General features: G+C 44.9%; 1 protein-coding gene across 4 annotated transcripts in view; it reads left to right on the top strand.

Moving 5' to 3' along the window:
• Window positions 1–25,995, top strand: part of HDAC9 (histone deacetylase 9) — a 902,387-nt gene that overhangs the window by 357,028 nt on the left and 519,364 nt on the right. For all 4 annotated transcript variants that reach the window (XM_077268733.1, XM_077268735.1, XM_077268732.1 and 1 more), the window contains one exon: window positions 2,735–2,776. In XM_077268733.1, the coding sequence (XP_077124848.1) occupies window positions 2,735–2,776 (42 nt within the window). The remainder of the gene's footprint in view (window positions 1–2,734; window positions 2,777–25,995) is intronic.

Below are 25,995 nucleotides of genomic sequence, written 5' to 3'. Positions count from 1 at the left end.
AATAGGAATACACGGTCAAAAAGGATGTCCGACAGAGCACATTGTAATGAAGCATACTCCATCTCCATCACTAGAGTCAATGGCAGTGTCAGCATAAACACCCAAATACTATTTTCCAGGGCATCAGATGTTAGCCCCAATGGAAAAACTGATGTCAGGGTAAAACGCAAAAGCAAGCTCAAAATATGTGTATGTTTGATAATTTATAAATATATCATGTGTGTGGTCAGTCTTATTACCTACAATTATAATATAATGTTTGTCTACTGTAGCTCCTCATTTTCTTAGGGCTGGTTTTCAACCTTGGCCCTTATTTGATTTAAATATCTTCATGAACAGAAAGTTAATGTTTTGTGATGACTTGAAATTAGTGATGAGCAAGTTTGCTCGTTACTCGAGATTTCCGAGCATGCTCTGGTGGTCTCCAAACATTTTGGGTATGCTCGTAGATAATGTTTGAGTCCCCACATCTGCATGATTGCTGTTGTTAGACAGCCTGAATACAAGTGGGGATTCCTAACAAACAGGCAATCTCTGCATGTTTTCAGGTTGTCTAACAGCCTCAAATCATGCAGCTGCGGCGACACAAACACACCCCAAATACTTGGAGAACACTCGAGCATGCTCGGAATTCTCGAGCAATGAGCACACTCGCTCATCAATACTTGTGATGTCATCCATTCTGCATTCGGCATTGCTAGCCTCTGGTTCCAACAATGGTTTAAATTGACACTCAGGGGAAAAAGCTATTAAACCAGGAACACTCTATTAACAATGTTTGAGTATCATATTTATTGTAAGCCATAAAATTCATCACAGAACATTAGAGTTTTGTGACACTGGTGCATTTTACATTGCATTGTTCTGTTGTATTATATGTTAGATGGAGGACGTACAGCGTTACACCGCTTCAAGATACTCTACTATACTTTGCAGTTTAGTTTTGAATAAGGAAAAATAAGACAAATTCCCTACCGCCTATGAATCTTAGGCCGGTCTCACACGTATATTAAACACGATTTGTGCTCAAGTATATCTAAGAGGTAATTGCTTCATACACATGATGCAGTGAGCACAGGACAGGAAATTCAGCCGGTCTGGCCCATCGTCTAATCCAAGTATGGACCGAGTTTCAAGCTTGTACTTTGATTTCATAGTACTACAAAGCATTCATTATCCAAAGTATAAAAAATAGACATTTTATGTGTTAATATACCCAAATTTGCCAACTCTAATGCATCAAGCCATAGAAAAAAAGTACAAAATTTGGGAAATGTTACATTAAAGTTGAGTAAAACCTTTGTTGGGATTTTGCATGGGGGCTCAATTGGCAATGACAATTCTCTGTTTCATGGGTTAAAAGTCTTGTATTTTTCTAGCAAATAACCCCAAAAAACACTTGTACATTGACTAAGGGTACTGTCACACAGTGCCATTTTGATCGCTACGACGGTACGATTCGTGACGTTCTAGCGATATCATTACGATATCGCAGTGTCTGACACGCAGCAGCGATCAGGGACCCTGCTGAGAATCGTACGTCGTAGCAGATCGTTTGGAACTTTCTTTCGTCGCTTGATCACCCGCTGACATCGCTGGATCGTTGTGTGTGACAGCGATCCAGCGATGTGTTCGCTTGTAACCAGGGTAAACATCGGGTAACTAAGCGCAGGGCCGCGCTTAGTAACCCGATGTTTACCGTGGTTACCAGCGTAAACGTAAAAAAAACAAACAGTACATACTCACATTCCGGTGTCTGTCCTCCGGCGTCTCAGCTTCTCTGCACTGTGAGCGCCGGCCAGCCAGAAAGCGAGCACAGCGGTGACGTCTGACGTCACCGCTCTGCTTTCCGGCCGCTGTGCTTACACAGTGCAGAGAAGCTGAGACGCCGGGGGACAGACACCGGAATGTAAGTATGTACTGTTTGTTTTTTTTACGTTTACGCTGGTAACCAGGGTAAACATCGGGTTACTAAGCGCGGCCCTGCGCTTAGTAACCCGATGTTTACCCTGGTTACCCGGGGACTTCGGCATCGCTCCAGCGCCGTGATTGCAACGTGTGACCGCAGTCTACGACGCTGGAGCGATAATCATACGACGCTGCGACGTCACGGATCGTGCCGTCGTAGCGATCAAAATGGCACTGTGTGACAGTACCTTAACTAAAAGATACAGGCCTAATTATAAACAAATCTTGAAAACACAGTGGGGCAGATTCACCTCAATATATGTCTATGACTTTTTTTTGTTCTCTTGCCCCCTCTGTCTTGTGTGCAAATCATTTATGTCCCAGTAACAAGCTCAGTGTCTTTATAACAGCTCAGCATGGATCAAGGGTAAAACCCTTAATGGAGGGAGAGTGAATGGCAGGTTCCACTTCCAATCATTCCACCATTTCACAAAAATTCAAGCCCAACAAAGAATCTTATTTAAAGCATCAGCAATGCCTGTTTTTCTGAGGAAACTCAGCGTTTCTGGATTTATTTTAATCTTACCTAGCGTGGGTATACACTCTCTGCTTGATTTGCCTGTTGCAGGCAAATACTAAGTAAAAAACTTCAAGACTATGAAATATTATGGTGATTTATCTTGTTTCTACACAATAACATGTAGATAGTGTTGCATCCCTTCCAGATCCGTTTTTCACAGCATTGTAAACAAGCTATCAGTTAATATCAGTGAGTCACAGTTCTGTCACTTGCTAATTATCTTTTCATTCTTCCCATTTATCACAGTAAAGCAAGGATGGACGGACGAGTTGCCAACAGTCATTGTCGGTAAGACATCTGTTATTTCCATTTTACAAACAAATAACTTTAATATAACAAAAGAAGTTAACCCTTTGCGGATACAGAAAATTGCATTGTTGAACCACTGTCAGGAATTTTTGCAATGCTTTTCATGATGATTTTTTTTGGCAAAAAAAAACATAGCAACACAGCGTACAGATGTAAGTCACTAGCTAAGCAGTGCTTTTGTTTTGCTGGTAGTAGGCATTAATCCTGATACACTGTAGATTTAAAAAAAAGCTTTGTGGAGCTAAAGGTTGCGTTACACAAGAATCTGACTAATGGTAAACTCGAGTAGGGTGATTGAAGGCTGAGTTCAGAAAATATTTCTTTGGTTTATTGCATGCACTCGTTTTACTGGCATTTGTATGAATAAACACATATACAAGCATTTTAACCGGTTCGGAGTTGATTACATTATATCTGCTTGCTTTTTGTATCTCATAACAGAAGAGATGGTATGTTCGGCTTTATTGTAGAGCGTTGTTGCTTAAAGGGAGTCTGTCGGCATAAAATGATGATTCCAACCAAGTACAGAACCTTGTTGGAATAATCTATTGTTGCATTTGCTAGAAATCATTCTTTATCAAAGTATGTTAATGAGGTACTCTGTGCACCCTTGGTGAGGCCGAGTGCTTGAGAGCAATATCCCAGCTACCATTATTTTTATTTTTCCCCTTCTCTGGCTCCTGTAATGCCAGAACTGCAATCAAGGAAGATGGACACAGAACAAATAGATGGGAAAAAGAGGGGAAAAGCAAATCTGTGCCTTTGTGTGAAGGCAGCTGCAAAGATGTTCTGTCAGTGGTCGCCTGTCAAATCTAAAATGGCTACCATGGACAGGCATAGTGCAAGCCAGTTCACTTACCAGATCCCAGAGGTTGCCCTGGCCTTCACTCTTTAAACCACATACAGGTATATGGACTTTATAAGGGGCCTCTGGGCTGGGGCCATGAATAAGCTGCTGTTCGGTGGTGCAGGCTGCCAGGTGTGGTCAGGTAGCCGGATCAAAACCAACTGAGTAGGAAAAGTAGAAAATCAGAATCTGTAAGAATAGTCAGAAACACAAGCCGAGGTCAAAACAAGGAACAATGATGCAACAATGAGCTAAACAGACAGGAGTGAACTAGAGAAGCAAAAGACCATGGTTTTGATTTTTATTTCATAACTCAATACTACATTTGAAAATAAGCAACTTTCTAATAAATTTTATCAGAGAAATCAGCATCTTTCTCGACCAGATCTGATCATTCATTTTCAAAATTCTCAGTTCCAGAGCAAAATTTGTATTCAGTGAAGGTAGATTTTTACATAACTGAGATAGGAGATGTCCATTGTTTTTTTCTAAAAATTCATGTAGAGTAGCTCTGCCTCTAACTGATCCCTAATCTTCCTCTTTCACCTTTACATAAATGCTATTAGTACCCACTGTCATTTCCTATCTCAGTAATGTAACACTGTCTTCACTGAATACAGATTTTACCTGTGAATTGAGAATTTTGAGAATGAATGATTTGTCCAGAAGTAGATTTTTCTGATAGTACATATTACAAAGTTTTCTTATTTTCTTGTGTACTATTGATTTCTGAAATAAAAAGCTGTGGTTACTCTATTCCTTAAAGGGAACCTGTCAGCAGTACTGTGCACAGTAACCTACACACAGTGTCAGGTCGGCGCCGTTCTACTGATCAAAATGATACTTTGGTTGATGAAATCCATCTTGTGGTTGTTGTTTAATCTTTATTTTCAGTTTTTAGTTAATGATATGTTCGTGCTCTGGGGTGGGCCTGGAGCAGGGGAGGGGGTCTGCATGTGGTGCTCGGATTCGGTATTCATAATGTAGACTGCTGACAGGTCACTGATCCCTCACTGACCTGCCCCTAGTTTGCATAATGAATATCTGTACATACTTAGGGTTAGGGTTATTGGTGTATATAGCTGTGATCCAATAGCTGCTACTGCGCATGCACCGGCGGCGCCATCGTACTGGAGAAAAAAAAAATTCCTCCTCTAAGATGGCGCCGCCTGTGCAGTAGCAGCTCTCGGAGATAGACCTGACACTGTCTGTAGGTTAAGGTGCACAATCCTGCTGACAGGTTCCCATTAATCAATTGATATGATAACAGGTTGGCAAATCATTACTTTTATATTGTATTTATTTCTTTACCAGATTGAAAGCGTGCAGATAAGATACAAACTCCCCCTTCACTTCCTTAAACTGCAGTTTGTCTTTCCATTTCAATGATTGCTTCGGTCATTCAGTTTCAAAATTCTCAGCGCTGAATTCAGAAAGCAGCAAATTGAGTTGTAATTGATGCAATGAAATATGTTGTGCAATGGAGCTTTGTAACAATCTGCCCTCTAACTGATCATTAAAACACTTATTAAGTCTCCAGGCTTGTTTCTCCTGCCCTATAACATACCCCAGGTGCTGTACCCAAGTACTTGTGGTCAAAACCTAATGAAAACAATAAAAGCCTTTGTTTTAGCCCTGCTGATTATTTAATCTCTAGTTTTCCAGTTTTGGTTTATAACAAACATTAACAATTTTTAGGGAATTGCTTTGATCATATGTGACCTTTTTTCACTGCGCAGCCAAGCAATCAGCTTTGCAATGAACTGTGGTAAAAAGTTCACTGTTGCTCGAAAACAATTTTTTTTAATGTCATTTAAGTATGTGTTTCGGCTTTCTGAAAGATCTTGATTATGAGCTAAGTATGAGTACATTTTTTGGAATTTAATTCTGTACATGAAGTTTTGTTCGTTTATATCTACATAATAAGGCTGGGTAGATTATCTTTGACATTTGTTTAAGTTTATTTTTTTTCTGTAAATCGTTTAATTTGGAAAAGAAAAAAAAACACCCTTGAGAAATTAAAAAATCTCTTTTCTTAAATTCTGTAAATACACAAAATGTATACAAATATTTTTCTTCTTAATTTAAATTGGGAACCATTTTCAAATACCTTAAGTCAGAATGCCAAGGCTGTTGTAACTTCCATTTCCTTACTCCAGTGACTTCTGATGGCCTTGTTAGTAGTGTTAGTAGCGATACCGTCCGATACTTGAAAGTATCGGTATCGGAAAGTATCGGCCGATACCGGCAAAGTATCGGATCTAATCCGATACCGATACCCGATACCAATACAAGTCAATGGGACTCAAGTATCGGACGGTATCCCTGATGGTTCCCAGGGTCTGAAGGAGAGGAAACTCTCCTTCAGGCCCTGGGATCCATATTAATGTGTAAAATAAAGAATTAAAATAAAAAATATTGCTATACTCACCTCTCCGACGCAGCCTGGACCTCACCGAGGGAACCGGCAGCGTTCTTTGCTTAAAATGCGCGCGTTTACTTCCTTCCGTGACGTCACGGCTTGTGATTGGTCGCGTGCCGCCCATGTGGCCGCGACGCGACCAATCACAGCAAGCCGTGACGTAATTTTCAGGTCCTCAATGCCTAATTCTAGGCATTCAGGATTTTAAAATTACGTTCCGGCTTGTGATTGGTCTCGTCGCGGTCACATGGGCGACGCGACCAATCACAAGCCGTGACGTCACGGGAGGCAGGAAACGCGCGCATTTTAAAATTACGTCACGGCTTGTGATTGGTTGCGTGCCGCCCATGTGACCGCGACGCGACCAATCACAGCAAGCCGTGACGTAATTTTCAGGTCCTGAATGCAGAATTAGGCATTTAGGACCTGAAATTACGTCACGGCTTGCTGTGATTGGTCGCGTCGCGGTCACATGGGCTGCACGCAGCCAATCACAAGCCGTGACGTAATTTTAAAATGCGCGCGTTTCCTGCCTCCCGTGACGTCACGGCTTGTGATTGGTCGCGTCGCCCATGTGACCGCGACGCGACCAATCACAAGCCGGAACGTAATTCTAAAATCCTGAATGCCTAGAATTAGGCATTGAGGACCTGAAAATTACGTCACGGCTTGCTGTGATTGGTCGCGTCGCGGCCACATGGGCGGCACGCGACCAATCACAAGCCGTGATGTCACGGAAGGAAGTAAACGTGCGCATTTTAAGCAAAGAACGCTGCCGGTTCCCTCGGTGAGGTCCAGGCTGCGTCGGAGAGGTGAGTATAGCAATATTTTTTATTTTAATTCTTTATTTTACACATTAATGTTGTTTCGATACCGATACCCGATACCACAAAAGTATCGGATCTCGGTATCGGAATTCCGATACCCGCAAGTATCGGCCGATACCCGATACTTGCGGTATCGGAATGCTCAACACTACTTGTTAGTTTTCTAAGCAATTGAATGCATTTTTCTCCCCTGCTCTGACCTCCCGTTTTGCTCCGGCACTGCTGATTTGGCCCATTTATTAGCTGCCCTGGATCCTATATGAAATGTACTTGATATGGCAACAAATGCCTAAAGATGACAGCAGGCCTGGTGGTCTATTTAGAAAGGAATTGTCCTGTCAAGCTGTAAGCAGGTGACCAGATGCAACACGCAGACAGGGACAAGGCGGAAATAACAAATGAAACTGTTCATTTCTCTAGGGAAGCAGGTTACTGTGGTAGCTATAGTAACGGTGAAAAGTTCAGTAATTACAGTGAAATATGCACTATAGAAATACAAGAAGCGTTGGGCCTCCTTTGCTACAACCGGCCCCCTGTTGTTCTAGCCCTGCACCGCATGTCAGTGCTGGAATCAATGGCCAAATCACTTGCACCTCCCGTTAACCACTGCAGGAATCCCTGAGTGGTGTTTCCTCACAGATCTTTGGTGCTTGACAGATGGCGTATGTTTCTCATACTCGGTGGAATATGGGTTGGGTCTTGGCTCTTGATTGATGTCGTCTGGGCTCTGGGTCTTGACCAATGCAGGTCTGGTTTTCAGGCTTTGACCGGCTTTGTCTGGGTTCTAGAGCTTGTCTGGCGCCACCTGGGTTCTGCTTCCAGGCATGCCACAATCTGCTGGTCCATGCTTCCTACAATGGCCTGACACCTCGCCTCAGTGTCTTCCTCGACACACATACATATATGATATTGCAAAATCAAAAAGCTACAATATTAATGTGATTTCCAAGTTAAAGAAGTTTTTTGAGATTTTTGAAGAAAACTGTCACAAGGAGGTTTTCTCAAACATCTCCAACTGTCATTGCGTCGTCAGGTTCTGTGGATTCCACAGATTCTGACATTCCTCCTTGTGACTCCATAGATAGCTATGGTCAGCACAGAGTAACTCGGGTGTCAACATATAAAGCTGCAGCTCCTAGGCAGGTTATAAGGAGTTAAATCTTTGCTGAATTTAGCTTGTTGATTGCCTGTGGTCACATGCTGCAGGTGAATCAGTCATGTCTGCTATTTCCCTATTTAAGCTGACTTCTCTGGTCAGGAGATTCCAGAAATAGTTTTCTGTATACTGGTCTAGGAGAGGTGGACCCTTTTGGGTATACTGGTTATTACCCAAGCAGTTACAGTGTTTGGTTAACCTTTTCCTTTTCCCCTAGGTGTCTTTCTATTACTTTGTTGCCTCTTGGGCTTAACACTTTGTCTCTTTGTGTATTTCTCTGAGAGCATCTTGTATGACTGGTCTGTCTGGTTTTGTATTTCCCCATACACATTTCAGACTAGTGCTACTTTGGAGCATAGTACGGAATGAGGCTCAGGCATCTCCACCTTCAGGAGTAATCTAAAGAACAGGGATAGCTAAGGGCCTCTAGCCTTAGGGTCAGACTAGGAGCACACTTGCTGTCCCGCAATCACAACATGAAAAAAGCAAATAATCACTTGATAAAACACTCAATTCTGCTTCAGTGTTCCCATCCAGTCTTTGTTAATTTTTCTGCTGTAATGATGTACTATCCACCCACCCCAGTGACCTCTGTAACTAATCATAGGCCTCAGGTGTGTACATAGCGGTCTTGTTAAGACAAGTGATTGACTACTCGTGAGTAGATGAGGAAGCAAAGAGAAAGATGATTTGTCAGATGAATAATGGTTTTAGTTATTTTTTGGCATTTCCCACTTTAACCATTTTGTTTTCTCTCAGAAATCCTCTTTACTTCTGAGCATACCAACATCCTAATTAACTTTAAACTCAAAGTTCTGATTAAATTAATAGAACAGGTGAAGACAGAGCTGTTTTCTCACGATATTTTACAAGAAGAAATTGGCTAACACCTTAAAAGCAAATTTTAGCAGCATAAAGAAATATAACTTTCTTTACAGATGTATAAAACTCCTTAATGGGGGGAAAACAGTAATTAAAGTTTGAGGTGAATGAATAGTTAAGCGTTTGGCAAAATAACATGTTAGAAAGAATTTATTGTCAGTTGGTAAGTGCTGTAAAGCTCTCTTTTAATTAGACTTTCTTTAACATTCACAGTTTAATAGATACTATTTGGCAAAACATTTTAGAATAAAAGATAAGATTGGAGTGACATATGGAGAACTAAAGTGCAGATCTTTACATATATAGTGATTTAATTATGTAGTAAATTTTAAATATACAGAATTGTGCAAAAATGTTAGGTAGATGTGGAAAATTGCTGCTAAGTAAGAATGCTTAAAGTGAATCTGTCAGCTGATACATGCTGCTCAATTTGTGGGCAGCATGTATTAGTCACTGGCTGCATGAATTCAGATAGGTTTGTTTGACTGATATCTGAATGTTTGGCGTTTCAGAGAAAAACTTTAATAGCCTCTGGGGACTGAACCGCACTGTAAACTAGTCAGTCAGGTGGATCTCGGCGGCTTCTTCCCACTCGCTGCCCTGAATTTACAGGTCTCTGCCTATGTGCACAAGTAGGCAGAGACCTGTCAATTTTATTTAACTTAACTTGGACCATATCTAGGTTTAAGCAACTTATAATATTAGATGGCAATAAAACTGAGATCAGGTAGATTAGCTACTCTTTCTTCTGAGCTGAAGAGCCCATTTAGTAATTCTGCCCTCTCTTGATATTCAGTGACCAACTCTCCCTTACCATTAATTAGGGAACCCACCTATATAGATCTTGTTTTTTTGCCAATTTCTTGGAATTTGTCTTACTTTCCTTGGCTCATTGACATTCATTTTCTACTTTACTTTTTTTAAAAACTTTTTTACAAATTCTATATAACTTATTGTAGTTTCTAAATACTAAAGATCTTTTAGATTTCTAAATTCTTAATGCCCTCTAGCTATGTGGATGTCAAGGATGACACCAGAGCAATCACACGGAATCCTTCCGCTTCCACCACATGTGATGAACCCGCACCTTGCCTGACGTCACTATTACATCAGTGAAATCACATGGTATGGTCTCCTCACTTGCACCAATGTGACGTTCCACACCCCCTGGGGACATGTAAGGTCACCTTGGTGCAGATTTACACACACACCCTGTCCACATGGGTCCAGGGTGGCATGGGGAGTGAGAAACTGTGGCTCATGCAGTCACTGACGTGGTACCATACTTGCTCACAACACTGACAGGCTGAGAGGCCCTTTTCACTAGCACTAGGGAAACAGAGTGTTCCCAGCCTGGTAGGACTGCTACTAGTTCCTCCTTAGATATAAGCTCAGTCTGTTAATGGGATTATATTTGGCCAGAAACCAACCCCGGTTGTATAGGAAGTTAAACTGAGAAACAGACATGTAGATTTGTGGATCAACATAAGAGAGCTGTCATGGTTCTCAATGGCAAGAGAACGTAGTAAAGCACACAAAAAGGACTAGCTCTTGGAAGATGGGAACTCGAGCTGACTGTGAGCTAAACCTACCGCACAAATAACAGTGGCCGGGTAGCGTGCCTACGTTTTATCCCTAGACGCCCAGCGCCAGCCGGAGAACTGACTGACCCTAGCAGAGGAAAATACAGACCTGGCTTACCTCTAGAGAAATTTTCCCCAAAAGGCAGACAGTAGCCCCCACATATATTGTCGGTGATTTCAGAGGAAATTGACATACGAAGTATGAAGATAGGTTTAGCAAATTGAGGTCCGCTTACTAGATAGTAGGAAGACAGAAAAGGGAACTTCACAGTCAGCTGAAAACCCTTTCAAAACACCATCCTGGAATTACTTTAAGACTCTAATATCAACTCATGACACCAGAGTGGCAATTCCAGCTCACAAGAGCTTCCAGCCTCAGAAATAAACAATCACAGAGAACTGGAACAAAAATGCAAAACAAACTTAGGACAACAAGTCCAACTTAGCTGATAGTAGTCTAGGAGCAGGAAAATGCAACAGAAAGGCTTCTGGTAACATTGTTGGCCGGTAGGGTTGAGCGAAACGGGTCGATCATTTTCAAAAGTCGCCGACTTTTGGCTAAGTCGGCGTCTCATGAAACCCGATCCGACCCCTGTGCTTGTCGGCCATGCGGTACGCGACTTTCGCGCCAAAGTCGCGTTTCAATGACGCGAAAAGCGCCATTTCTCAGCCAATGAAGGTGAACGCAGAGTGTGGGCAGCGTGATGACATAGATCCTGGTCCCCACCATCTTAGAGAAGGGCATTGCAGTGATTGGCTTGCTGTCTGCGGCGTCACAGGGGCTATAAAGGGGCGTTCCCGCCGACCGCCATCTTACTGCTGCTGATCTGAGCTTAGGGACAGGTTGCTGCCGCTTCATCAGAAGCAGGGAGAGCGTTAGGCAGGGTCCACTAACCACCAAACCGCTTGTGCTGCAGCGATTTCCACTGTCCAACACCACCTTCGGTGTGCAGGAACAGTGGAAGCTATTTTTTTTTTTTTTTCCCCTCAGCGCTGTAGCTCATTGGGCTGCCCTAGAAGGCTCCGTGATAGCTGTATTGCTGTGTGTACGCCACTGTGGAAACCAACTGCTTTTTTCAAAGCACATATCCTCTTGTTCCTTCCTTTCTGCACAGCTATCTTTTTTGTTTGTCCACACTTTTTATTTAATTTGTGCATCAGTCCACTCCTATTGCTGCCTGCCATACCTGGCTTACATTACTGCAGGGAGATAGTAATTGTAGGACAGTTTTTTTTTTTTTTTTGTTTGTTTTTTGTGGGAGATTAAGATTGGCATTTCTGCTACAGTGCCATCCCTGTGTGTGCCATCTCTCACTGAGTGGGCCATAGAAAGCCTATTTATTTTTTCCGTGATTTGTGTTCTAAAATCTACCTCAACACAGAAACACTACATCAATCAGTGGGAGAAAAATATTGGCCTCAGTCAGGGCTTGTGTGCCACTGCTGTGTGTGCGCTATCTCTCATTCAGTGGGCTATAGCAAGCCTATATTTTATTTTTTTTTTTTTTTTTAATATTATTTGGTTTCTAATTCTCCCTGAAAAAAAAAAAAAACCTAAAAAAACAGTGGGAGAGTAATATTGCCCTTTCAGCTTGTGTGCCAGTCTTGACTCCTGGGTGTGCCACCTCTCTCCCTCTCATTCAGTGGGCCATAGAAAGCCTATTTATTTTTTTTTTTAAATATTATTGGGTTTCTAAAGTCTCCCTGAAAAAACAAAAAATACATAAAAAAACAGTGGGAGAGTAATATTGCCCTTTCAGCTTGTGTGCCAGTCTTGACTCCTGGGTGTGCCACCTCTCTCCCTTTCATTCAGTGGGCCATAGAAAGCCTATTTTTTTTTTTTTTTTAATATTATTTGGTTTCTAATTCTCCCTGAAAAAAAAAAAAAAACCTAAAAAAACAGTGGGAGAGTAATATTGCCCTTTCAGCTTGTGTGCCAGTCTTGACTCCTGGGTGTGCCACCTCTCTCCCTCTCATTCAGTGGGCCATAGAAAGCCTATTTATTTTTTTTTTTAAATATTATTGGGTTTCTAAAGTCTCCCTGAAAAAACAAAAAATACATAAAAAAACAGTGGGAGAGTAATATTGCCCTTTCAGCTTGTGTGCCAGTCTTGACTCCTGGGTGTGCCACCTCTCTCCCTCTCATTCAGTGGGCCATAGAAAGCCTTTTTTTTTTTTGGTTTTTTTAATATTATTTGGTTTCTAAAGTCTCCCTGAAAAAAACAAAAAAAACATAAAAAACAGTGGGAGAGTAATATTGCCCTTTCAGCTTGTGCGCCAGTCTTGACTCCTGGTTGTGCCACCTCTCTCTCTCTAATTGTGGGCCATAGAAAGCCTTTTTTTTTTTTTTTTTTAATATTATTTGGTTTCTAAAGTCTCCCTGAGAAAAAAAAAAAAATAAATTAGGTGGGAGATTAATATTGACATTAGTGCTTGAGTGACAGTCCTGCGTGTGTGTCATCTCTGTGATTTTGTGCCACAGAAAACAGAGTGTGTAACATTGTGCCTGATTTTCCTTGTGGTCTCACCAACCTGTTAAGGGATATTGAAATCATACTGAAGTTATAGCTCACCGTGTAAGTTGTTTGATAGCAACAAATAAAGTTACTTTGGTTAAGATTTTAAAACAATGAGGAAGTCTGGTGCAAGAGGTCGTCGTGGGCGTTCATTGTCAGCTGGTAATGATGGTAGTGGTAGTGGAGCATCAGGTGGTCGTGGGGATAAAAATATTCCACCTAAGTCTGGAGCTGTGGAGCCAGTTTCGTCGTCAGGCTACACAAGGCCTCGAACGCTCTCTTTTCTGGGAGTAGGAAAACCGCTTTTAAAGGCGGAGCAGCAACAGCAAGTTTTGGCTTACATTGCAGACTCAGCCTCTAGCTCTTTTGCCTCCTCTTCCGAAACTGGTAAATGTAAAAGCAGCGCGTCGCTTGTGGATGTTCACGGTCAGGGACAAGTCGCTTCCTTGTCCTCCTCAGCAAAAACTACAACAAGAGAGAAGGATGCAGCAGGCGACACAACGGGTCACTCCATGGAGCTCTTTACACATACCGTCCCTGGCTTAGAAAGTGAAACATTTAACAGGCCATGCCCATTACAAGTATATTCTGACATGGAGTGCACTGATGCACAGCCACAGCCAGAGTACTATGCTGCTCCTTTGACTCAGACCACCACATTGCCCTCTCAGGGTACAGATCCACAATCAGACCCTGATGAGACTATGTTGCCCCGCCACGAACGCTATACCACCGACCGACACAGTGACACAGACGAAGTTGCACACGAGCTCGAAGAGGAGGTAATAGATGACCCAGTTATTGACCCCGATTGGCAGCCATTGGGGGAACAGGGTGCAGGCGGCAGTAGTTCAGAAGCGGAGGTGGAGGAGGGGCCGCAGCAGGCATCAACATCGCAACAGGTTCCATCTGCCGGGCCCGTATCTGGACCAAAACGCGTGTCAAAGCCAAAACCTGTTGGAGCACAGCGTTGCCATCCGGTTAAAGCTCAGTCTGCAATCCCTGAAAAGGGATCAGAGTCTAGGAAGAGTGCAGTCTGGCATTTTTTTAAACAACATCCAACTGATCAGCGCAAAGTCATCTGTCAAAAATGTTCAACTAGCTTAAGCAGAGGTCAGAATCTGAAAAGTCTAAATACTAGTTGCATGCATAGACACTTAACCACCATGCATTCTCAAGCCTGGACTAACTACCAAACGTCCCTCAAGGTTGTAGCACCCTCGGCCAATGAAGCTAGTCAGCAACGCAACATCCCTTCCGTCACTGTAAGGCCACCATTTTCCGCACCACCGGCAGTATCTGTGCAGGTTTCTTTGCCAGCCAAAAGCAGTCAGGGTCAGGGAATCACCAGTTTTGTAGGAGGAAATATTGCATGTAGGGCACCGGCGGAAACAATACCGTCTCCAACCGTCTCTCAGTCTGCCATGTCCACCGGCACACCCGAAAGTTCCACGATCTACAGCTCTCCAGTCCAGCTCACCCTACATGAGACTCTGGTTAGAAAAAGGAAGTACTTATCCTCGCATCCGCGTACACAGGGTTTTAACGCCCACATAGCTAGACTAATCTCGTTAGAGATGATGCCCTACCGGTTAGTTGAAAGCGAAGCTTTCAAAGCCCTGATGGAGTACGCTGAACCACGATACGAGCTACCCAGTCGACACTTTTTTTCCAGAAAAGCCATCCCAGCCCTGCACCAGCATGTTAAACAGCGCATCGTCCATGCACTCAGGCAATCTGTGAGTACAAAGGTGCACCTGACTACAGATGCATGGACCAGTAGGCATGGCCAGGGACGTTATGTGTCCATCACGGCACACTGGGTGAATGTGGTGGATGCAGGGTCCACAGGCGACATCAATTTAGGGACAGTTGTGCCTAGCCCACGGTCTAGGAAACAGTTGGCTGTAGGCGTTCGCACCCCCTCCTCCTCCTCCTCGTCCTCCTGCAGAAGCTACAGCTCTTCCACAGAACGCAGTCGGCCAACCACTCCATCGGCAGATGACACTGTTGCACACCAGTTGTCCCATTATGGGCCAGCTACTGCCAAGCGTCAGCAGGCTGTATTGGCTATGAAGTGTTTGGGCGACAACAGACACACCGCGGAAGTTCTGTCCGAGTTCTTGCAACAAGAAACGCAGTCGTGGCTGGGCACAGTAGATCTTGAGGCAGGCAAGGTAGTGAGTGATAACGGAAGGAATTTCATGGCTGCCATCTCCCTTTCCCAACTGAAACACATTCCTTGCCTGGCTCACACCTTAAACCTGGTGGTGCAGTGCTTATTGAAAACTTATCCTGGGTTCTCCGACCTGCTCCTCAAAGTGCGTGCACTTTGCTCACATATCCGACGTTCGCCTGTACACGCCAGCCGTATGCAGACCTATCAGCGGTCTTTGAACCTTCCCCAGCATCGCCTAATCATAGACGTTGCAACAAGGTGGAACTCAACACTGCACATGCTTCAGAGACTGTGCGAACAGAGGCGTGCTGTTATTTATTTGTGGGAGGATACACGGGCAGGCAGTAGGATGGCAGACATGGAGTTGTCAGGTGTGCAGTGGTCGAAGATACAAGACATGTGTCAAGTCCTTCAGTGTTTTGAGGAATGCACACGGCTGGTTAGTGCAGACAACGCCGTAATAAGCATGAGCATCCCCCTAATGCGTCTGCTGATGCAAAGTTTGACGCACATAAAGGAGCAGGCGTCTGCACCAGAGGAAGAGGGAAGCCTTGATGACAGTCAGCCATTGTCTGGTCAGGGCAGTGTACAGGACGAGGTAGCGGGCGAAGAGGAGGTGGAGGACGAGGAGGATGATGGGGATGAGTATATTTTTAATGCGGAAACTTTCACGGGGGCACAGGAAATTGGTTGCGTGTCACGGCCGGGTTCTGGTTTTTTGAGGGACACAAGTGACGTAGATTTGCCTGCAACTGCCCCTCAACCAATCACAACCGGAGATTTGACAAGTGGAACTTTGGCCCACATGGCGGATTATGCCTTACGTATCCTACAAAGGGACACACGCATTACGAAAATGATGAACGATGACGATTACTGGTTGGCCTGCCTCCTTGATCCACGCTATAAAGGCAAATTGCAAAATATTATGCCACATGAGAACTTGGAACTAATATTAGCAACCAAACAATCAACTCTTGTTGACCGTTTGCTTCAGGCATTCCCAGCACACAGCGCACGTGATCGTTCTCACACGAGCTCCAGGGGGCAGCAGACTAGGAGTGTTAGGGGTGCACACATCAGAAGTGGCGTTGGACAGAGGGGTTTTCTGACCAGGTTGTGGAGTGATTTTGCTATGACCGCAGACAGGACAGGTACTGCTGCATCAATTGAAAGTGACAGGAGACAACATTTGTCCAGTATGGTTACTAACTATTTTTCATCCCTTATCGATGTTCTCCCTCAACCGTCATTCCCATTTGATTACTGGGCCTCCAAATTAGACACCTGGCCAGAATTGGCAGAATATGCATTGCAGGAGCTTGCTTGCCCGGCAGCAAGTGTCCTATCAGAAAGAGTATTCAGTGCTGCAGGGTCAATATTAACCGAAAAAAGGACTCGTCTGGCTACCCAAAATGTTGACGATCTAACATTCATTAAAATGAACCACAACTGGATTTCAAAATCTTTTGCCCCACCTTGCCCGGCCGACACCTAGCTTTCCTATGAAAAGCTCTTGCCTGTGAATTACTTTTCTAATGTCTAATTTGCTGCTGCAGATTGTACAGCATACGACATGTTTACACCTCCCTAAATGGCCAAACTCCCCACACGGGGCCGTGGTATCGCGACTTGGCGCAAGCACCCGTGAGACTGCTGTTTGTCTGAAGAGGTGGGTGTGCTCGCTTTTGGTTGACGGCATTGCTACTGGGTCCCTCATAGTACAATGTAGTGTCTCTGGCGGTGGTGGTGCGCACCCAACGTCAGACACACCGTTGTAACATGAGTGGCCCTGGGGCGGTCCCGCCGGCCTCAAGAGAGTTCCCCCCTACCCCAGCTCAAACTGGGCTCTACTACGTGCAAAATTATGTCGCACAGCTCCACCAATCTTTAGTCTATTCGCTGACATCATTCAATGTCTGGCACTGACAATACAAATTTGTAGACATCTATGATGCAACTTAAAGTAGTCTGTGTCTGTGTCCTATATTGGCACCATTAAATAGTTACTGCCAAATTACTATGTCAGAAACACAGCAGATGAGCCCACCCCTGTACCTAAGTATGCCATCTTTTTTTTTGTTTTGGTTGTTTTGCGAGACATTAACATCTATTTATATTTTGGGAGTACTGGGACAGACACTCCTTGCACTACTCCTCCACTCAGCACCAAGCTGCCTGCCCGTGTATCCATGTAACCGCTGTAAAACTGCCATGAGCCTATTGTTTGTTATTTTAGGCCTTTGATAGCCTGTCTGCGGTCCCTACTCCTCCACTGACCACCAAGCTGCCTGCCCGTGTATCCATGTAACCGCTGTAAAACTGCCATGAGCCTATTGTTTGTTATTTTAGGCCTTTGAAGCCTTTCTGCGCTCCCTCCTTCCACTAGTCCTCCACTGACCAGACCACTGCTGCCCGTGTACCCCTGGAACCAATTTTAAAGTGCCTACAGCCAGCCCATTTTATTGTGTTAGGCCTTCGAAGCCTGTCTGCGGTCCATACTTCCACTAGGCCTCCACTGACCAGACCACTGCTGCCCGTGTACCCCTGGAACCAATTTTAAAGTGCCTACAGCCAGCCCATTTTATTGTGTTAGGCCTTCGAAGCCTGTCTGCGGTCCATACTTCCACTAGTCCTCCACTGACCAGACCACTGCTGCCCGTGTACCCCTGGAACCAATTTTAAAGTGCCTACAGCCAGCCCATTTTATTGTGTTAGGCCTTCGAAGCCTGTCTGCGGTCCATACTTCCACTAGGCCTCCACTGACCAGACCACTGCTGCCCGTGTACCCCTGGAACCAATTTTAAAGTGCCTACAGCCAGCCCATTTTATTGTGTTAGGCCTTCGAAGCCTGTCTGCGGTCCATACTTCCACTAGGCCTCCACTGACCAGACCACTGCTGCCCGTGTACCCCTGGAACCAATTTTAAAGTGCCTACAGCCAGCCCATTTTATTGTGTTAGGCCTTCGAAGCCTGTCTGCGGTCCATACTTTAAATACTCCTCCACTCACCACCAAGCTGCCTGCCCGTGTATCCATGTAACCGCTGTAAAACTGCCATGAGCCTATTGTTTGTTATGTTAGGCCTTTGATAGCCTGTCTGCGGTCCTTACTTTAAATACTCCTCCACTCACCACCTAGCTGCCTGTGTATCCATGTAACCGATGTAAAACTGCCATGACTGCCTACTGTTTGTTATTTTAGGCCTTTGATAGCCTGTCTGCGGCCCCTACTTGCAATACTCCTCCACTGAGCACAATGCTGCCTGGAGTGCCTGCCTGTGTATCCATGTAACCGATGTAAAACTGCCATGACTGCCTACTGTTTGTTATTTTAGGCCTTTGATAGCCTGTCTGCGGCCCCTACTTGCAATACTCCTCCACTGAGCACAATGCTGCCTGGAGTGCCTGCCTGTGTATCCATGTAACCGATGTAAAACTGCCATGACTGCCTACTGTTTGTTATTTTAGGCCTTTGATAGCCTGTCTGCAGCCCCTACTTGCAATACTCCTCCACTGACCACACCAATGCTGCCCGTGTACCCCTGGAACCTATTTAAAAGTTCATAGAGCCTAGTTATATATTTTATTTACTATTAATAAGGCCATGATGGACTACGCTGTACCACGCTACAAGCTAACCAGTCGACACTTCTTTTGCGAGAAAAGCCATCCCAACCCTCCACCAGCATGTAGAAGACCGCATTGTCCATGCACTCTGGCAATCTGTGAGTACAAAGGTGCACCTGACAACAGACGCATGGACCTGTAGGCATGGCCACGGAAGATTACGTGTCCATTACGGCGCAATGGGTTAATGTGGTGGATGCATGGTCCACAGGGGACAGCCTACTAAGTCTGTCTGCAGTCCCTAATTCAAATTGTCCTCCACTGTCTAAATCGGAACTTCCACCTTCTGGCTTTCGGCCTATAGTATCAGAAATTAAACTGCATTTGGCCTTCAACTTTGGTTAGGGCCTACTAACGGCTTCTGCCCCTCCCTGGTGTTGCCCTCAACTAAATAAAGCTGAGCTTCAACCTTCCGGCTCTCATTATGTGGTTTTAAAAAAAAAAATGGTGGTTAGGGCCTACTAACGGCTTCTGCCCCTCCCTGGTGTTGCCCTCAACTAAATAAAGCTGAGCTTCAACCTTCCGGCTCTCATTATGTGGTTTTAAAAAAAAAAATGGTGGTTAGGGCCTACTAACGGCTTCTGCCCCTCCCTGGTGTTGTCCTCAACTAAATAAAGCTGAGCTTCAACCTTCCGGCTCTCATTATGTGGTTTTAAAAAAAAAAATGGTGGTTAGGGCCTACTAACGGCTTCTGCCCCTCCCTGGTGTTGTCCTCAACTAAATAAAGCTGAGCTTCAACCTTCCGGCTCTCATTATGTGGTTTTAAAAAAAAAAATGGTGGTTAGGGCCTACTAACGGCTTCTGCCCCTCCCTGGTGTTGTCCTCAACTAAATAAAGCTGAGCTTCAACCTTCCGGCTCTCATTAAGTGGTTTTAAAAAAAAAATGGTGGTTAGGGCCTACTAACGGCTTCTGCCCCTCCCTGGTGTTGTCCTCAACTAAATAAAGCTGAGCTTCAACCTTCCGGCTCTCATTATGTGGTTTTAAAAAAAAAAATGGTGGTTAGGGCCTACTAACGGCTTCTGCCCCTCCCTGGTGTTGTCCTCAACTAAATAAAGCTGAGCTTCAACCTTCCGGCTCTCATTATGTGGTTTTAAAAAAAAAAATGGTGGTTAGGGCCTACTAACGGCTTCTGCCCCTCCCTGGTGTTGTCCTCAACTAAATAAAGCTGAGCTTCAACCTTCCGGCTCTCATTATGTGGTTTTAAAAAAAAAAAAAATGGTGGTTAGGGCCTACTAACGGCTTCTGCCCCTCCCTGGTGTTGTTCTCAACTAAATAAAGCTGAGCTTCAACCTTCCGGCTCTCATTAAGTGGTTTTAAAAAAAAAATGGTGGTTAGGGCCTACTAACGGCTTCTGCCCCTCCCTGGTGTTGTCCTCAACTAAATAAAGCTGAGCTTCAACCTTCCGGCTCTCATTATGTGGTTTTAAAAAAAAAATGGTGGTTAGGGCCTACTAACGGCTTCTGCCCCTCCCTGGTGTTGTCCTCAACTAAATAAAGCTGAGCTTCAACCTTCCGGCTCTCATTATGTGGTTTTAAAAAAAAAAAATGGTGGTTAGGGCCTACTAACGGCTTCTGCCCCTCCCTGGTGTTGTCCTCAACTAAATAAAGCTGAGCTTCAACCTTCCGGCTCTCATTATGTGGTTTTAAAAAAAAAAAAAATGGTGGTTAGGGCCTACTAACGGCTTCTGCCCCTCCCTGGTGTTGTCCTCAACTAAATAAAGCTGAGCTTCAACCTTCCGGCTCTCATTAAGTGGTTTTAAAAAAAAAATGGTGGTTAGGGCCTACTAACGGCTTCTGCCCCTCCCTGGTGTTGTCCTCAACTAAATAAAGCTGAGCTTCAACCTTCCGGCTCTCATTAAGTGGTTTTAAAAAAAAAAAAAATGGTGGTTAGGGCCTACTAACGGCTTCTGCCCCTCCCTGGTGTTGCCCTCAACTAAATAAAGCTGAGCTTCAACCTTCTGCTCCAAATTACCATTTTAAAAAATGCAATAGGCTTTTCCGGCCTACTAAAGGTGTCTGCCCCTCCCTGGTGTTGTCCTCAACTGAACAAAGCTGAGCTTCCACATTCTGGCTTTCGCCCTATACTATCAGATATTAAACTGCATTTGGCCTACTAGTGTGGTTAGGCCCTTGAAACAGTGTCTGCTGCTCTTGGGTTTGCTACTCCACTGAACAAAGCAATGCCGCCTGTTTAGTCCTGTTACCAATTTTGAACTGCATGTAGCCTACTTTATTCTTTGGCCCTATATCTGTTTCCTCCTCATCCTGCCCATTGCCCAGCCACTGCTAAATGAGTCTGCTGGTACATTGACCTAGACCACTACATTCCCCTTGTACTCTACACAGCCAGAATCTGTCCCTGCTGAAAGTAAGGTTCCCCTTCCCGCATGTTATACCACCTTACACAGGGACAAAGAGGAAGGTGCAGATGAAAGTGCAGGTTCCTTCATCAGGTGGGGGGGCATACTCGTTGGCGACGTCACTGGCACAGGGCCCCTCAGAGTACGCAAAAGTGTCGCTGCTGGTGGGAGGCGCCCCCGCCATGCAAACACACCGCCGTACTTTGAGGGGCCCTGTGCCAGTGGCAATGCGAACGAGTGGGCCCCCCCTGCTTGCTCAGGATCACAGCACTTGCAACTTTTAAATACTTACCTTTCCCTGCAACACCGCCGTGACGTAGTCCGCATTTCCTGGGCCCACGAAAAACTTGAGCCAGCCCTACTCCCCCCACAACTTTCCCCCAATTCCCTATGCCCAACTATTATTATACAGTTAATTAAGATTGGCAAGCTTCAGAAACAAGAATGGATGTTTTTGGCATTAAAATGGGCACTGTAGGTGTTTTCCTGGCCTCCACTCACTGCCGACTATGCTTCCCCATTGACTTGCATTGGGTTTCGTGTTTCGGTCGATCCCCGACTTTTAGCGATAATCGGCCGACTGCACTCGACTCGACTCTGGACAAAATCGGGTTTCCCAAAACCCTACTCGATCTTAAAAAAATGAAAGTCGCTCAACCCTATTGGCCGGCATAGAAATGACTGAGGAGCAAGGCTAAATAGACAACTCCCACATCCTGATGGAAACAGGTGAACAGAGGCAATGAAGCACACAAGTTCAGTACCACCAGTGACCACCGGGGGAGCCCAGAAACCAAATTCACAACAGTACCCCCCCCTCAAGGAGGGGGCACCGAACCCTCACCAGAACCACCAGGGCGATCAGGATGAGCCCTATGAAAGGCACGGACCAAATCGGAGGCATGAACATCAGAGGCTGTCACCCAAGAATTATCCTCCTGACCGTAGCCCTTCCACTTGACCAGATACTGAAGTCTCCGTCTGGAAACACGGGAGTCCAAGATCTTCTCGACAACGTACTCCAACTCACCCTCAACCAACACCGGAGCAGGAGGCTCAACGGAAGGCACAACCGGTACCTCATACCTGCGCAACAATGACCGATGGAAGACATTATGAATAGAAAAAGATGCAGGGAGGTCCAAACGAAAGGACACAGGGTTAAGAATCTCCAATATCTTGTACGGGCCGATGAACCGAGGCTTAAACTTAGGAGAAGAAACCTTCATAGGGACAAAACGAGAAGACAACCACACCAAGTCCCCAACACAAAGACGAGGACCAACACAACGACGGCGGTTGGCAAAATGCTGAGTCTTCTCCTGGGACAACTTCAAATTGTCCACCACATGCCCCCAAATCTGATGCAACCTCTCCACCACAGCATCCACTCCAGGACAATCCGAAGACTCCACCTGACCGGAAGAGAAACGAGGATGAAACCCCGAATTACAGAAGAAAGGAGAAACCAAGGTGGCAGAACTAGCCCGATTATTGAGGGCAAACTCCGCCAAGGGCAAAAAGGCAACCCAATCATCCTGATCCGCAGACACAAAACACCTCAAATAAGTCTCCAAGGTCTGATTAGTTCGCTCGGTCTGGCCATTAGTCTGAGGATGGAAAGCAGACGAAAAAGACAAATCAATGCCCATCCTAGCACAGAACGCTCGCCAAAATCTAGACACGAATTGGGTTCCCCTGTCAGACACGATATTCTCCGGAATACCATGCAAGCAAACCACATTTTGAAAAAACAGAGGAACCAACTCGGATGAGGAAGGCAATTTAGGCAAGGGAACCAAATGGACCATCTTAGAGAAACGGTCACACACCACCCAGATGACAGACATCTTCTGAGAAACAGGGAGATCAGAAATAAAATCCATGGAGATGTGAGTCCAAGGCCTCTTCGGAATAGGCAAAGATAACAACAATCCACTAGCCCGAGAACAACAAGGCTTGGCCCGAGCACAAACATCACAAGACTGCACAAAACCTCGCACATCTCGCGACAGGGAAGGCCACCAGAAGGACCTAGCCACCAAATCCCTGGTACCAAAGATTCCAGGATGACCAGCTAACGCAGAAGAATGGACCTCCGATATGACTCTACTGGTCCAATCATCAGGAACAAACATTCTACCAGGCGGACAACGATCAGGTCTATCCGCCTGAAACTCCTGCAAGACCCGACGCAAGTCTGGGGAAACAGCAGATAATATCACTCCATCCTTAAGGATACCTGTAGGTTCAGAATTACCAGGGGAATCAGGCTCAAAACTCCTAGAAAGGGCATCCACCTTCACATTTTTAGAACCCGGTAGGTAAGAAACCACAAAATTAAACCGAGAGAAAAATAACGACCAGCGCGCCTGTCTAGGATTCAGGCGCCTGGCAGACTCAAGATAAATCAAATTCTTGTGGTCAGTCAATACCACCACCTGATGTCTAGCCCCCTCAAGCCAATGACGCCACTCCTCAAAAGCCCACTTCATAGCCAAGAGCTCCCGATTACCAATATCATAATTTCGCTCAGCGGGCGAAAATTTACGAGAAAAGAACGCGCAAGGTCTCATCACGGAGCAGTCGGAACTTTTCTGCGACAAAACCGCCCCAGCTCCGATTTCTGAAGCGTCGACCTCAACCTGAAAAGGAAGAGTAACATCAGGCTGACGCAATACAGGGGCGGAAGAAAAGCGGCGCTTAAGCTCCCGAAAGGCCTCCACAGCAGCAGGGGACCAATCAGCAACATCAGCACCCTTCTTAGTCAAATCAGTCAACGGTTTAGCAACATCAGAAAAACCAGTTATAAATCGACGATAAAAATTAGCAAAGCCCAAAAACTTCTGAAGGCTCTTAAGAGAAGAGGGCTGCGTCCAATCACAAATAGCCTGAACCTTGACAGGGTCCATCTCAATGGAAGAGGGGGAAAAAATGTACCCCAAAAACGAAATCTTTTGAACCCCAAAAACGCACTTAGAACCCTTTACACACAAGGAATTAGAGCGCAAAACCTGAAAAACCCTCCTGACCTGTTGGACATGAGAGTCCCAGTCGTCTGAAAAAATCAAAATATCATCCAGATACACAATCATAAATTTATCCAAATATTCACGGAAAATGTCATGCATAAAAGACTGAAAGACTGAAGGGGCATTTGAAAGACCAAAAGGCATTACTAAATACTCAAAATGGCCCTCAGGCGTATTAAATGCGGTTTTCCACTCATCCCCCTGCTTAATTCGCACTAAATTATACGCCCCACGAAGATCAATCTTAGAGAACCACTTGGCCCCCTTTATTCGAGCAAACAAATCAGTAAGCAGTGGCAAAGGATACTGATATTTAACCGTGATTTTATTCAAAAGCCGATAATCAATACACGGCCTCAAAGAGCCATCTTTTTTAGATACAAAGAAAAAACCGGCTCCTAAGGGAGATGACGAAGGACGAATATGTCCCTTTTCCAAGGACTCCTTAATATATTCCCGCATAGCAGCGTGTTCAGGCACAGATAGATTAAATAAACGACCCTTTGGAAACTTACTGCCCGGAATCAGATCTATTGTACAATCGCAATCTCTGTGCGGAGGTAGTGAACCAAGTTTAGGCTCCTCAAAAACGTCACGATAATCAGATAAAAATTCCGGAATCTCAGAGGGAATAGATGACGAAATGGAAACCAAAGGTACGTCCCCATGAGTCCCCTGACATCCCCAGCTTAACACAGACATAGCTTTCCAGTCGAGGACTGGGTTATGAGATTGCAGCCATGGCAATCCAAGGACCAACACATCATGTAGATTATACAACACAAGGAAGCGAATAATCTCCTGGTGATCCGGATTAATACGCATAGTTACTTGTGTCCAGTATTGTGGTTTATTACTAGCCAATGGCGTGGAGTCAATACCCTTCAGAGGTATAGGAACCTCCAGAGGCTCTAAATTAAACCCACAGCGTTTGGCAAAGGACCAATCCATAAGACTCAAAGCGGCGCCAGAGTCGACATAGGCGTCCGCGGTAATAGACGATAAAGAGCAAATCAGGGTCACAGATAGAATAAACTTGGACTGTAAAGTACCAATTGAAACAGACTTATCAACCTTCTTAGTACGTTTAGAGCATGCTGATATAACATGAGTTGAATCGCCACAATAGAAGCATAACCCATTTTTTCGCCTAAAATTCTGTCGTTCGCTTCTGGACAGAATTCTATCACATTGCATAATCTCTGGCGCCCTCTCAGTAGACACCGCCAAATGGTGCACAGGTTTGCGCTCCCGCAAACGCCGATCAATCTGAATAGCCATTGTCATGGACTCATTCAGACCTGCAGGAACAGGGAACCCCACCATAACATCTTTAATGGCATCAGAGAGACCCTCTCTGAAATTCGCCGCCAGGGCGCACTCATTCCACTGAGTAAGCACAGACCACTTACGAAATTTTTGGCAGTATATTTCAGCCTCATCTTGCCCTTGAGACAGGGCCATCAAGGCTTTTTCAGCCTGAATCTCTAAATGAGGTTCCTCATAAAGCAACCCCAAAGCCAGGAAAAACGCATCCACACTGAGCAACGCAGGATCCCCTGGTGCCAAAGCAAATGCCCAATCCTGAGGGTCGCCCCGGAGCAAGGATATTACAATCCTGACCTGCTGTGCAGGATCTCCAGCGGAGCGAGATCTCAGAGACAAAAATAATTTACAATTATGTTTGAAATTCTGGAAGCGAGATCTATCCCCGGAGAAAAATTCAGGCAAAGGTACTCTAGGTTCAGATATAGGAGCATGAATTA

The sequence above is a fragment of the Ranitomeya variabilis genome, chromosome 6, assembly GCF_051348905.1.
Source record: "Ranitomeya variabilis isolate aRanVar5 chromosome 6, aRanVar5.hap1, whole genome shotgun sequence".
Taxonomy (NCBI): domain Eukaryota; kingdom Metazoa; phylum Chordata; class Amphibia; order Anura; family Dendrobatidae; genus Ranitomeya; species Ranitomeya variabilis.
This window is presented reverse-complemented; position numbering and strand designations above follow the sequence as displayed.